The sequence below is a fragment of the Ochotona curzoniae genome, unplaced genomic scaffold, assembly GCF_017591425.1.
Source record: "Ochotona curzoniae isolate NIBS_2020 unplaced genomic scaffold, NIBS_Ocur_1.0 patch154, whole genome shotgun sequence".
Classification (NCBI taxonomy): Eukaryota; Metazoa; Chordata; class Mammalia; order Lagomorpha; family Ochotonidae; genus Ochotona; species Ochotona curzoniae.
Genome location: NW_024466700.1, coordinates 122257 through 137211, shown reverse-complemented (window position 1 = coordinate 137211; position 14955 = coordinate 122257). Strand labels below are relative to the sequence as shown.

The 14955-nt window shown below is 44.8% G+C and overlaps 1 protein-coding gene across 1 annotated transcript in view; it reads right to left on the bottom strand.

Moving 5' to 3' along the window:
- Positions 1-14955, bottom strand: part of LOC121166509 (transmembrane anterior posterior transformation protein 1-like) — a 62271-nt gene that overhangs the window by 13648 nt on the left and 33668 nt on the right. The window contains exons 4-8 of the mRNA XM_040995672.1: positions 10401-10563; positions 7363-7498; positions 5907-6004; positions 5294-5363; positions 1259-1339 (exon numbers count right to left, since the gene is read on the bottom strand). Of these exons, the coding sequence (XP_040851606.1) occupies positions 1259-1339; positions 5294-5363; positions 5907-6004; positions 7363-7498; positions 10401-10563 (548 nt within the window). The remainder of the gene's footprint in view (positions 1-1258; positions 1340-5293; positions 5364-5906; positions 6005-7362; positions 7499-10400; positions 10564-14955) is intronic.

Below are 14955 nucleotides of genomic sequence, written 5' to 3'. Positions count from 1 at the left end.
TTCCAAGATCATGTATCTCACTTATTTTTCCTATGTACTTGAAAACAAGCTTTACAAACAAAAAACAAAAACAAAAACCCAGCAAGTTATTAACATCAATAACATGTTTGATGTTGGGAGTATTAAAATGCAGAACAGCCGCACGCGCTGTGCAGAGGAGTAAAGCCATTGCCTGGGACAGCTGCACCCCTATCTGAACGCCTGCGCTCCCCTCGGCTTTGACAGCTGCACCCCTATCTGAACACCTGTGCTCCTCTTCGGCTTTGCTTCCAACCCAGCCTCCTGTGATGATGCACACGAGTTGGTTAGCAGGTGCTCACTCAGGTACTTGGCTTCCTGCCACCTGTGTGGGAGATGTGGATGGAGTTTTAAGGTCCTGGCCTGCCTTGCTCTCTGCCTTTCAAATGAAGAAAAATGAGCAAACAAAAGTTACTTCAAAATGAAAAACATATAATTATCTTTAATTGTAAGTAAACCAGGCATTTAAAAAGCCCCTCTAAATTATTTAACATGTCTGTGTAGTTGATCACATCCCACCTAGTTGATGGCAGCACTGTAAACATCTATTTCTCCAATTAATTAACCCTGCGTCCTACATGGAGCTGAGTGCTTTCCACAGCTGCCACACAGCACAGCCTTGTTCCTGGCACACAGTGCAGGCCCACTGAATGCCCACCGACCGGGTGATGACAAGTCACGGAGCCTTGGTGACTTCATCAGGCCAGATTCAGAGAGGCACGTCTGAAACACACTCTAATGCCTCACACTGTATTTCTTTATCTTTCGTCAAGTACCACCAAATAGTGAATGGGCAAGAGATCCATGTCAGCAAAGAGCACAGGTCACGTGACTGCACACAGGCAGGTGCAGCACACTGCTCTCTGAAACCCTCGGAGGGCTGGGCCACAGTGCGCAGCAGGGAACACACACCACCGTGCAGGCAGCACCAGTGAGCTGCCAGCCTGCGGGGAATGACGGCATCTCCCATCCCCAGTGGAAGCCAGGGGACTGCAGAAGGGTCCTGGGAAGTGCACTTAAAACCTTATTTCAGTGCAGAGGAATGTGAAATCTATGCATCCAAGGTGCTCAGAAAAGCTCATGGATGTTGGCTCAATCCATCTACTGCTTCAAGTACTGCTGATGCCAAACAGTGGAACATTCAAGGTCCCTCTGCAATATTCATCCTATTCCATATGAAATGACAACTTAGCTTTAACAGTACAATTACAAGATACAGTAGTTGTTAAGGTTTAGTTACCTGGATTCCAAGAAAACTGCTCCATGTTTCTTAAACACACTATTAGCAAAAGTACATAATTTGTGAATCGTTCCTTAATATCTGAAAAAAAAATCCATATGTAAGTACCACAGTGCATATATGTAATATAGTAACAATGCATATATACTGGCTTAGTCAGAGCAGGATGAAATTATCTATAGGTGTGAATAAACATCTTTGAAATAAATACAGATGTGCCTTTGCATCCTGCCAATGTGTGATTGGTGGCAGGTCGCCCAGAAGAGCAAACTGCAGTGCTCAGGTGCCTTCCACTAAAGGACACGGTGTTTGCTGATAACCTGCGCACACCTACTGTGCGTCCTGGATCATCTCCACACATCACCCCAAACCAAGGGAGCGCTAGTTAAACAACTGTTAGACCATCTGCTAAGCAAGGTCACTCTGATGTCCCGACTTCCACGTGAACTTGCTGGGAGGCACTGACCCTCACACTGCATCCCTGCAGACTCCTCTTCGTGGCACAGCTGCTGCAGGAGGCACAGGAAGCAAGGTGCTGCCATTTGCACTCAAAGGAGGGCTCTTCCTTCACCCTATCATCTAAGTGCCAGAAGCCATGGGAAGACTGCCTAGCAGAATGTTTTGCCCTTGAGAAAAAATTTAAAAACAACCTGAATTTAATATCATAAAACCTAAAGTGTACAATGCAAATCACCTTGCAATAGAACATGAACTATTTCTACCTACAGCAACAACAAAACTCCACAATAACTGCCAATTACTAATTTATGCCAAAATAAAATCTTAAACGTCTTGTGACCTAACAATACCTAATCAGCATGCAGTTTCTGCTTTCTTTTTCAAGATTTATTTCTTTATATGATAGGCAGAGTAATGGAGAATGGGAGAGGGAAGAGAGAGAGAGAGGACGGATCAATCTTCCATCTGCTGGCTCACTGCATAAATGCCTACAACGGCTGAGTCTGGACAGGCCAAAGCCAGGAGCCAGGAACTCCACCCCAGCTCTCACTTGCTTGCAGGGGCCTAAGCACACAGCCTGTCTTCCATTGCCTTCCCAGGATCCTCAGAGGTGAGCTAGCTCAGAAGCAGAACAGGAGCAGTGGAGACTTAAACTGGCACTGAACTGTCGTTCTCACAGTGGTAGCTTAACGCACTGGAGCACAACGGCAGTGCCAGAGTATTCTAACACTTCAAATAGCACATCCCTCATCTTTCTAACTTGGGGGATCTGTATACAAAGGGGAAAAAGGACATGAACTAGGTTCACCTTGTTGGTGATAGGCTCACTACCACTCACAATCACCTGGTTCTTGTTGCACACAAACAGAAAACCCTTGACATGTAAGTTCTGCATGTGTAGTTTAAAGCTTTACAAACAGCATCCAACTTACACTAAATACTAATAGAAGGCAACAGCATCAAAGTGCCTTCTCCAACACGTGAATTCTAATAGTCGAATCTTCAAATGTTCTCTGGTTAGCTAATAAAATTGCTATAAATTACATAATTTAGCCTCTTTTTCCCCCTTCTCCTATTTTGAATTCACACGCTTGGCAGCAGCCCTCTGAAAGGAAAGGAAGGGAAGGTTAACACAGAGGGGTCAGCTGCACTGCCTCGCAGGGCTTTGGAATTGAAGGTGCAACATGGACTCACAGGACAGCCCAGACTTTACTGTTAAAACTTCCTCATTTATTCTTGATCCTCGGCTAGGTTACAAATCTCCTACAGCTATAAAAACATGTTTGTTTTAACCACTCCCAAATGTCATCTTTTTTGTTTATCACAAACTTGCTAAGTGAACTGCATTCATCTCCTGGACTCATTCAGATGAGTTTTAACGTATAATCTGTGTCACCAGACTCCTCAATAAAATGTGGAAGATCCTCACCTAGCAAGCTCTGCGCATGCTCTCACCTCGGTGCCATACCCAGTAGGCAACTGCTCTTCCGCCAACGTAAATGAAGTCTGCTCACCACAATCGTTTCTTTCGGCTCTTTTTGCTCAACACATTGCTTCTGAGATCTCATGTCTCAATCTATCAGTAATGTGCTCACGAGGGGCCTTTCATGCGTGCACTTCTAAGCCTTTCTGCAGCAAAATAAGCTTACCTTTTGATTCCATTTTCTAGCATCTCTTTGAAGTACAACTATACATTCTCAGGCCTGAACCAAAGGGTAGGTGAGCTTTTAATCAAATAAATAAGCATCTGTCAGTTGGGGCAGTACTGACAGCCAGCACTCACTGTGCCCAGCATGTGTCATGTCCTCACCAATGCCCTGGCACTGCCCGTGCCAGAAGCAGCCCTCCAGTAGGTGTGCAGTGGCCTCTTGCACATTTCCCCTAGTGTCACTGAACACCTTTTTGGGAAACTTATTGAGCATTGATCCTTTTTAAAATAACTGTTCAAGCCCCTGTCTTTAAAATTGGATTGTCCTTCCATCATCGATGCAGGGAACTGCTTACATATAAGAGAATCTTACCGGATGAACACATCAAATCTTTAGGTGATGTGACTAATCTGTTCAGTTTCTTTTTTAAATGAACAGTTATTGATTCCAAAGAAATATAATTTCTATGGTGTTTTATATAGTACCCAAAAATGTTTGCATGTACATTGTGAATATATCTTCCTATATTTGACATTTTATCATCCAAGTATTTATGTTTAGAGCTTAAAATTATTATCTTGGGTGGGGAGGTAGAAAGCCGAAGTTCTTTAAAATATTCAGATATTCCAGCACTGTTGAAAAAATAATGTCCTCACTAATATATGAATGTTTGTGAAAATACAACTGCTTTTGATAAACATGTTACATAAGTAATTATTTAAAAACCTCCATTTTAATTTCTGATGTGGTAAACCAAGATAGACATAACTCAATAAACAATTGTTTTGGGATCATGGTAACTTCTAAGAGTATAGAAGGGTCCCCAGACAGGTAGGACAGGCAGGACAAGTGCTGTCAGAGACGGCCATGTGTGCTCTGCCCTGAGCTCACCCCGACTGCCTGCCCAGGACCCCGTGCTGCTCCCCTTGCCCCAGGACTTCACCAAGCCAGGTCCTGCGACATGTCCTGTCGTCTTACATCTGCTGGTGGAAAAGGCAGATCATGTCTCTACCTTCTTCGGGAAACAGGATTCCCTGAAGGGGCTAAAGGACCCTTCCTGAGGGCTCTTGGATCCCACTTTGAGATCCACTCTGCTGTACTGCTGTGAGATGAAGCCTACATGGGTAAATCCTGCAAATTCATATTTAGGACTTCTTGCAGGTACAACAGACATTCCATGCCTTACATCCTGGAAAACTGTGTGTGTTCCCCAAGGGCTCTGGCATAAAAGTTTTGATCCTCATGGTGTAAGTCCATGGATTAATGATGGACCTGTTGGGGGGGATCAGAGGCTGCTGGGGGCGTGCTAGGGATGGCAGCTTTGTTCCTCCTGGGCTGGAGGAGTCTGCTCCTCCTGGCTGCTAAGGGCGTCTCCCTCTGCACACACCCAACATTCCCAACCCTCATCAGCCATCATTGTAAGGCTCTGCTAGACCTTCAACTGTGAACCCCAAACTATAAGCCCAAACTCCTTCCTTTCTAAACAGCCCCCCTTGGAGATCTGTTTTGCAATAACAAAAAGCTGACTAGCTCAGAAGGTTTATAGCCATATTTTTCCTCTTAGTAGCTATTTGAGTGATTGCAAGGCAAATAAATTTCTGTGTTTTAGATGATGCTTGTATATAAAATAAAATAGTATATTATGCTTCAGAGAAATTTCTGGATCAGCAAAAAGCTTTTGAAAATATGGTCTAGCAAGACACATTAATTTTTTAAGACACATCTAAGTTTTTTTTTATTATCTTAAACATATTTTTAAATATCTTAACACAAGGTTAACAAGGAAACCTCAGGAAGATGTTGTTGGTATTTAGAGAAAGCACAGCTAAACTCAAGAGAAATTAGCAAACAGGATTTATAAATTAACATTTCCAAATGAACTGCAAAATACTGCACAGAGCCGCAAGCAGGACCTAACGTTACATACCACTATTTGACATCTGGAAGAGGTTGTTCTTTTCAAACTTCTTGAAAACACTTCCTTTAATTTCAACAAACTGGAAGGGTAAAGAGAAATACTATCTTTATCACAATATCAGTTTTTTAAAAAACATTTCTTTGTTTATTTGAAGGGCTATATTGAGATTGAGAGAGAGAGAGAGAGACCACGTGAGACAGTGAACTCTATCTCATGATTTTCCAACCACTGGTTCACTTCAAATGACTGCAATGGCTTGGGCTGGCCCAGGCCAGAGCCATGAACCTGCAATTCTGCCCAGGTCTCTGTATGGGTGGCAAGGGCCCAAGCACTTGGGCCATTTTCCGTTGCTTTCCCAGACACACTGGCAGGGAGCTATATTGGAAGTGGAGCAGCTGGGACTCAAACTGGTATTCTGCTATGGGAAGCCTGCACTGCAGGTGGCAGCCTGGTTTGCTGTGCCAAAACACCAGCCCCCTTATATTGTCAAAATGGATTTCTTACATACAAATCTTCCTGGATAACTAGTAATACACAGAACAAAGAACTGCGCCTAGTCCAGAATATTGCTGCTGCAACACCTGAATAAGCTCAAAAATATCAAGTGAGGTCTCCCACTTACATTATTAGACATCATGATAGTAAGCAAGGACTTGTTGTGTGAATTAAAGGCGACATTCAGAGTGGTTGCTTGAACCATGATGAGAATCGCATGCAAAACTAACAGTATGTCAAGGAGAAAGTTTATTTTACATTGTTTTTAACAGAAAAATCCAAGAATTCTGAAAGCTTAAAAGAGCACACCTTCTAAACAAGTATTAGTATTTTATTCTCTGCACAATTTCCCTCTGTTAACTGATCAGGCTGACAAGCTGAAACAAACCAAAGCAGAAATGAGCCTCTCTGCGTGCGTGTCCGTATTTTCTGCATCTCTGGCACTCGCGCTTGGGAAACAGGCTCCTCACAAAAGGTTATCAATGCATGGGAAAAGGCACATTAACACTGAAAGAAGAGGCTTAGGAGCACTCGGTCTAAATCATGATCATTTGCATTTCAAGAATGAAACGAACACAAAGGGAAAGTCTGCAGTTGTTTGCTTTGTTTTTCAGGAGATATGGAATGCTGATAGGATCTCTCTGATAATTAAGGTTTTTCATGAGTTATACAGAATTATATGCAGAGCACATATGAAATAGTTAATTTATATTTTAGAATGACAACTATTTCACTCCACATAAAGTGGAGCAAGTTTACTCTCTGCCTTAACTTCCCAGATACTAAGCCAAATGGTTTCAAGTCTCAAAGGCAGTATAAAAAAAAAACAAAACAAATTCCTTTATTATGATACATTCCAATAAGTGAGTGCTGATTCCATGTGGAACTTAATAGTGAGACTTCAAAAGTTTTGTGAAAAATATAAAGGAAAGTTAATCTGGGTAAAAAATAAGAAATCCATATGTTTTTTTTTTCATAGTACAAACTTTCCGCGGACTTCTTCAAGTCTCTTTATATCCTTGTATGGCGCACACATGTGCCCACTGTTTATACAGTATGAAGTATTTATTCTCCAAAGGAAAAGCTTTTAAGTCAGGGACATGGACACACACACACACAGCTCCCACCCTCTCCCACCCAGCCATCTGGCCAAGTTCCCCTAACCAAATTCACATCTTATTTCAAGATGAATTCTATACATTTTAAGTTCAAGATTATAACAAACAATTCATAGAATTAGTGTCAAGAAAAAAAATCTGATATAAATATAAAAGTGTTTTGTAGAGCTATGCTACTATCTGGATCTATAAGTTATACAGACCTATAAATGACAACTGCTCAAGTCCTTCCATATAATCACAGAGACTAGAATACTTTCTAACAGTTCAAAGGGCTGTGCACACACAAAGTTTTCAACTTATAATTATGGTTAGAATCAATTTCTCAAAAGAATGCAGACATCCCACATTCATCTTTAGGAAACACATCTAAGCAAATTATCTTGAAACCAGTGAAACGGCTGACTAAATGCCATGAGGACCACACCCCTAGTCGTGGAATTTCCAGTAAATCTGAAAGGATACAGACGTAGAGAACGGCCATGAAGAAGTGAGGAATCACCCCGATGTGGGCTCTTTTTCTTTCTTTCGGCTCTGTTGCCGTCCAATAGAGAGCATCTAATATGTCTTGTCCAAACGATGAGAACAGACGATCAGCCACCTGCAAGACAGGATCGGGAAGTGCTTCTCAGTCCTCTTCCATACGTAACCGAGACTCCAAATGCAACCCAACAGTCTCTACCTGGAAAAGAGCAGGGACCTGGGGCACTTACCACTCCCAGCGCTTTCTTCTCCGGCACACAGAGGTCAAGCACTGCAGAATTTAAGCCAGACTTTGCCTAATCAGCTATGTTTGTGACAAAGAATGTCTTACATACGGGACACACAAAAGGGGTAGGCAAAGAATATGGTGGTTGCCGTGGTTTCAACTACTGCTGAGGCTTAGGACTCAAGCCTAGTTCTTCAGGACAGATAAATCATGTGGCACAACTTCCTAAACCCTGCCATATGTAACAGCTGCTGAATTCCACAAATGGTTTCCCTATGGAGTACACCAAGCAGGCGGACTCCTTAAAAACACAATCAGTAAACAACTAAAACAGGATGTGAGAAAGAGACACAGACGGTGCCTGTCCTTTAGCAGTCGCTGGATGTGGAACACTGCACGCATGATTCCCCCACACCACCCTAACCCTGCGGGCCCAGGCTCTGCCATCCCCCACACCACCCTAACCCTGCGGGCCCAGGCTCTGCCATCCCCCACACCACACTAATCCTGCGGGCCCAGGGTCCACTGCCACCTCACCACCCTAACCCTGCGGGCCCAGGCTCTGCCATCCCCCACACCACACTAATCCTGCGGGCCCAGGGTCCACTGCCACCTCACCACCCTAACCCTGCGGGCCCAGGGTCTGCCATCCCCCACACCACCCTAACCCTGCGGGCCCAGGGTCTGCCATCCCCCACACCACCCTAACCCTGTGGGCCCAGGGTCCGCCACCTCACCCTCTTCTTTCTCACCAGAGTATAATTTCCTACCATCTCTTGTTTGTTGTCTCATCTGCAAAGAACACATACCATTGGTCTCCCTCTGCATCTTCAGGGACCAGACAGGAAGCGCCGATGAAACGCATGCTGAATGGCAGCTAGCACCTGGGGGCCCTCTCCACTTACCCACCCACCTGCATCAACAACCCTTCTACACACTGTCTCATTTCTTCCTCGTAGCTCCTTCCACCTTCCGATGAGAAACTGAGGGATAGACACTGGGCAACCAGCACTCATGTTCAGAATAACCAGGCCATAACGGACTAGAGGAGGATGCCAGGACTGGATCAGAGGAAGTTTGTTTCCGGGCTAGAGCAGATTTTTGTCTACTAGGCTTATGCCACACCATCAATCAGTCTACAAAGTGAAGCAGTATTTCAGTTATTTTAATCAGCAGTTTTTAGACTCTTTTCCGTGGTCTGTTTTCAGTGAGGGCTTTGCAAGTCAGGAGGCACACACATGAAGTCTGAGGGCAGGAGACGCCCTGGTGCCCTAAAAGAGAAAGGCAGCTGAAGGAGTCTGGCAGGGTGCTAGCAGGCCAGCCGCTCCAGTACGGGAGGAAAGGGGGACGGCTCTCCGTGGGAAGGGGGAGCTCAGCAGGCTGCCCCACTCGGTGAGCTTCATCCACATTAACCCCTGGCAGACGCAGCCAGGCTCCCCAGGGAAGCTGGGGTGTGGTTCTAGCGCCTCCTGGTGTTGGTTTTAGGCACAACCACAACAGCTTCTCAGACTGAAAGGCCTTCTCTCCCACAGCAGCATATCACCACAGCCGCCTGCAGCCCCACGGCGACCCACCTGCCCACTCACTAGGAACTCTCTACATTAAGTCAAAAGGCAGATTCAGCTTGCATGTGTCCCTAGAAAGAAGTACAGGGAAATGTAACCTGGATTTCATAATTTATAAATAACTCGGAGTTGTTTACCATTAAAGTGATTAAGACTCTGCCTATCCCAAAAGGTTAGATACCACATGTTTGCTTTAATCTAACCTGTATAATTTTTCTTTTTGTTTGTCTGTTTGTTTTTGAACCTGTCATTGATACTGTCTCAACCCATGTGTTTTGAAAAATTGAACTTGCATTATTTCTAACATATTGTCTACTCAATACTATGTCAATTAATTCCATGACACTGTATATTGTTGCTGATGTTTTGTTGGGGCTTTTAACTGACCGGGACTTTACTCTGCTAGCTCTGCCCTCAGACCAGGGAGGGTCGCCCCAAGTGGCCACTGGGCTTGTCTGGACAATAGGATGCTGGACTCTATGCTGGGTATATGCTTGCAACAAAGGAATCTCAACTGAACTTGAACTGTGGTTATGCAGCAAGGTGGAGGAATCCACCATGGATGGAGGGTTGTGGGAGGGGTGGGGGGAATCCCAGTACCTATAAAACTGTTTCACATAATACAATGTTACTAACAATAAAAAAGACTCTGCCTATCAAGCAAGGCCCTTTTTGGTAAAGAGAATATATAATTGTTGACTATATAATTGTTCAATTTACTTTGTGTAAATGTAGACTTTCACATGCTGATTGCTTTTAAGTGAAATACACTGTATTAAAACTCAGTACTTAAATTGGAAAACTCTGCAAAAATTTCAAGGCAATTTAAAATGTACATCTATTATAGCAAACATATAACATTTATTTTATAATTTTTAAAGCTCTTGCAAGAAAAGCACACATGGGTTCAACAAATTTATGGGCAACCGTTTTCCAAGAACTTGACAGTTTAAAGCCAAGCCGTCAGGCCAGCAGTCACCGTTTCTGAATTCTTGAGGAGCCACCGGGCTGTGAGTACATGTAGTTCCAAGTGTGTCCTTTGATCGGGTACCTGAGTAACAGCTCCACCCCTAACCCATTATATCAGAATCTACATTCTAACAGTAGCCTCAAGTGATGGCGGTCCGGTCATTTGTCAGTAGACCAACTTTCCTGCCTGCAGGTGGCGTCCCTGTTGAAGAGCTGACGCTGCGAGCCTTGGCACGTGGGGTGCGGGTGCACGTCCTTACCTCCAGCATGTTGTAGATGATGTAGAGCTTGATGACAGACTGGCCCCGAATCAGGTGGTACATCATGGAGTAGTCAACATAGTGCATCATGACATAGCAGATCACCAGAATAACACCCTTCAAAACGTCACAGACCTGGGCTGGCTGAAGCAAACGTCTGTCCCTAAAATATACAAGAAGCGATAAAAAGGTAAGTTTCACATGACAGGATCTCAAAAATAAATCATCATTACTCGACATATATTGGCACACAAAGGTAACAACGAGAATGAGGTTGCTCTTTCAAAAAACGTGGGTGAGACCTGTACCCTATATTGCGTGTCTGGTTTCAAGTGTAGCTCTGCCCCCATTCCAACTTCCTGCTAATGTGCAGTGTGCAAGGAAACAGGAAATGGATCAAGCGGCGGGGTCTCTGCTACCCACGAGACACCCCAGGGTCCTTGCTTTGGGCTTTGGCTTGATCCAGCCCTTGATCGCAGCTGGGTGATCTCGGTCGGTCTCTCCCTCTGTCTTTCAAATAAACAGATAAATCATGACTTGATTACAGACTTTTAAGATTATTCATTTAAAAATTTAAAAAAAACTCCAAACTGACAAGGAAAGTTACACTGATTGTGAAACATTCTGCCCAAATACAATAAAGACATCAAATCAGAATTACCACTGGAAGTCAGCAACTTAAGAAAAGATTTATTTGAAAAGCCGAACAACAAAGGGAGGGAGGGAGATCTTCCACGTGCTGCTTCACTCCCCAGCTGGCTGCAGCAAGCAGGTCTAGGACTGGCTCAAGCTAGAAGCCAGATGCTCCACCCCAGGGCTCCTAGTGGGTGCTGGGGACCCAATATTTAGGCCACTTGCTGCTGCCTTGCCAGGTGCTATAACATGAAGCTGGATTGGAAGTGAAATAACTGGAACCGAAACTTGGGATCATATGGGATGCTAGTACTGAAAGCCAAGGCTTAAACCACTGTGTAGCCCACAGAAGTTGGCAATCTCAGGGCTGGTTCTGCAGGCTAAAGCTCTGCTTGCATCACTGGCATCCCTATGGGCACCGGTTCAATTCCTGGCTATTCAACTTGCAATTCAGCTCATTGCTAATGTGCCTGGGAACACAATGGAAGATGGTCCAAGTGCTTGGCCCCCTACGCTCATACAGGAGACCTGGATGAAGCTCCTGGGTTTGCGTTGGCCCAGCTCCGGTTATAACCATTTGGGAAGCGAATCAGCAGATAGAAGATCTCTCTCTGCTTCTCTTTCTCTCTCTGTAACTTTTCCAAATAAATAAATGCATAAGTGAATAAATCTTAAAAACAAAACAAAAAACCCTGGCAATCTTAAATAAGGCCCAGTGCAGGTGAAGGCCCAGTGCAGGTGTCTTGACCAAACAAGCTCTATGGAAGAGCGTTCTGGGCTTATGGCATGAGCTGGAACCTCATCATGAGGCCCTTCTTACACACTGGTTGCCTTCCAGGCACATGGTTCTGCACCTTCACATAAAAGCTTAAAGCACTTTCTGCATACTGATTTATAAGGCGCTCACACTATGGCAGTGCAGTACTTTGCTGTGCAGACAGCCGGGGTGCAACGCACATGCCACCTTCCTACCTGAGTGGGTATCTGGGGTGAATTCCGACAGCTGGAGCTGCAGGGTTACAGCTGCCTGCCACTCAGACAGAAATGCTAAGCTTTTTACACCTGTACCTGGAGCACTGTCAGGAGGCCAGCTGCATATTTGAGAGTTATTTGTATTTCCTGTGAATGCTGCCCTCATATCTAGTTCTGATTTGTAGAATCATTTTTACATTATAAAACTTAGTCCTCTGTGACATGAATTCAGGTTTTTTGATAATTAGTAAGAGTGGAATGGTCTTTTATGTTTTACATCAGGGCTGAGAGTATAACAGGTTAAACCTAAACTGTGAAAAGAAACAGCAAAAAGTAAATACATTTATGATTTTGATCACTTGTGCATGATGGTGAGGCTGGAAAAGACTGAAGTAATTCCTTAACAGAGAACTGCTTCGTTTCCTGTCCCGGCAGCTTCTCTGAGCGATGCAATGACTGTGCAGGAGGCGCAGAGCGTCTTCACGGCCACCCTGTGGACTCGCCTGAGCAACAACCTCAGGTGAGCTCAGGGGCTCCATGGCCCTGGGCACCCTGCTCCCCTTCTCTGTTCCCCACCTACCCAAGCTCCGGAGCTCTTGCCTGTGCCCGTGCTGATGAGCGGCTCTTTTCTGCCAAAGATCCTTCCAGAGTTCAACAAGGGATACATAAATCTTGCAAAATGCCATCTGAAGCACTACCTTATGAGATGGCCAAAGCCCATTCTTTGAGCTGCTGTAACAGGACCTCATGTTTGTTTCCTAAAATGCAACCCTGACTTAGCCGTGGATCTGACTGATCTGTTTATGGACAGAGCACGAGACAACACTGCAAAAGTGTCGAGGGCGAATCCTCTAGATGGTACCCAGGACAGGCTGGAAGAAGATGACGAGATACAGGGCTGACCCAAGGAATCCAACTAGAGACAGGTCAGAAGTGGCCTAAGCCAGCTTTCATGTATTGAGATGGACACACACACACACACACACACACACACACCAACAAAAAAACTGAGAACCCGGTGCAACTGCCCAGGCTAAATCCTCTCCTGGCACATGCTGGGATCATATAGGTGTTAGTTCATGTGTCAGCTGCTCCACTTCTATCCAGCGCCCTGCTTATGTTCTGGGAAAGCAGTCGAGGACCCTGCACCCACCTGGGAGACCCAGAGGAGGCTCCTGGCTCCTGGCTCCTGCCTTTGGATTGGCTCAGTTCCATTGTGCCTACTTTGTGAGTGAACCAGCTAATGGAAGATATCTCTCTCTGTCTGTTTCTTTTCCTCTCTCTGTAAATCTGCCTTTCCAGGGAAAATAAATCTTTTTAAAAAAAGAAAAAGAAAGAAAGGAAAGCAGATTGAAATTATTCTTAGCGGTTTAAGCTAGGATTTTGGGTAAGAGTACAAGGACAAACCGGCTTGCTCCTGTTGTGACTTCTCTGTCCCATGACTTCCTTTCCTCCAGCGCTGTTCCTTCCTCCTGCACGGACTTGGTTCTCTCCCTGTGGTACCCAGAGCACTGTCCATCTGCCACACCCCAGCTCAGCTCACAGATCTCCACCACGGCCACTGTCCGGGTGACATCTGTCCCTTACTTCAGTCGTCAATCACTCGGTCTTGTTCACGTACACACATTCCTAATTCGAACACTCTGAAGAGCAGCCACTCTGAATGCTCCTGGCCTGTATGCAGACATCTCTGTTGGGATGGTGGGGAAGAAACAATGGGTGTTCAGCAAGGAGGTCAAATACCTGCCCCTTGCAAGCACGGCACAGCGCAGGCTGTGCTGAAGATCACCCAGCCCTCGGCACGGGCCTTTGTGCCCGTATTGAACTGAAGGTTGTGTTCTATGAAAACAATAACTAGGGTAGTACTAATTAACTTTTATTAATGACAAAACACTGGGCCCAGCACAATAGCTCAGTAGCTTAAGTCCTTGCCTTGCTTATGCTGGGATCCCATATGGCCCCCAGTTCTAATTTAGGTGCCTTAGCTTCCCATCCAGCTCCATGGTTCTGGCCTGAGAAAGCAGTTGAGAATGGCTCAAAGCTTTGGGACCCTACACTCGTGTGGGAGACCCGGAGGAGGCTCCTGGTTCCTGGCTTTGGATGGGCTCAGCTCTGGCCATTGCGGCCGCTTGGGGAGTGAATCATCAGACACAGGATCTTCGTCTCTGGTCCTTTCTCCTCTCTGTATATCTGACTTTGCAATAAAAATAAATAAATAAATAAATAAATAAATAAATAAAACAAAATGATTTTGACAGCTAGTTATAGTAGAAAACTATACATAAGGCCTTTGGTATTATAATGGCATCTAGTTAAGTAATCAAAGGCAAAGTTAATTTTAATTAAGAATAAAGGAATTAGGGCCCGGCGGCGTGGCCTAGCGGCTAAAGTCCTCACCTTGAACGCACCAGGATCCCATGTGGGCGCCGGTTCTAATCCCGGCAGCTCCACTTCCCTTCCAGCTCCCTGCCTGTGGCCTGGGAAAGCAGTCGAGGATGGCCCAAAGCTTTGGGACCCTGCACCCGCGTGGGAGACCCGGAAGAAGCTCCTGGCTTCTGGCTTCGGATCGGCATAGCATGGGCCATTGCGCTCACTTGGGGAGTGAATCATCGGACGGAAGATCTTCCTCTCTGTCTCTCCTCCTCTCTGTATGTCTGACTTTCCAATAAATAAATAAATCGTTTAAAAACAATTTAAAAAAAGAATAAAGGAATTGAATCAAATTTGTTCTCTTTATATTAATGAAAAGCTTGGATAAAGGACTTACTGGCTACTGTCCAACTGCATTCTTTATAAACATGCTTGCAACAAAGGAATAACGCAGTACTGTTGTATATAGAAGGAACACCGCAGTTAGTCAGACATAATTAGAAACTAGAGCTACCAAATATTGGAAATGTCTATTAAAGTGATATAATATCACACTTTTTGAACCAGGTAGGTTAAAACA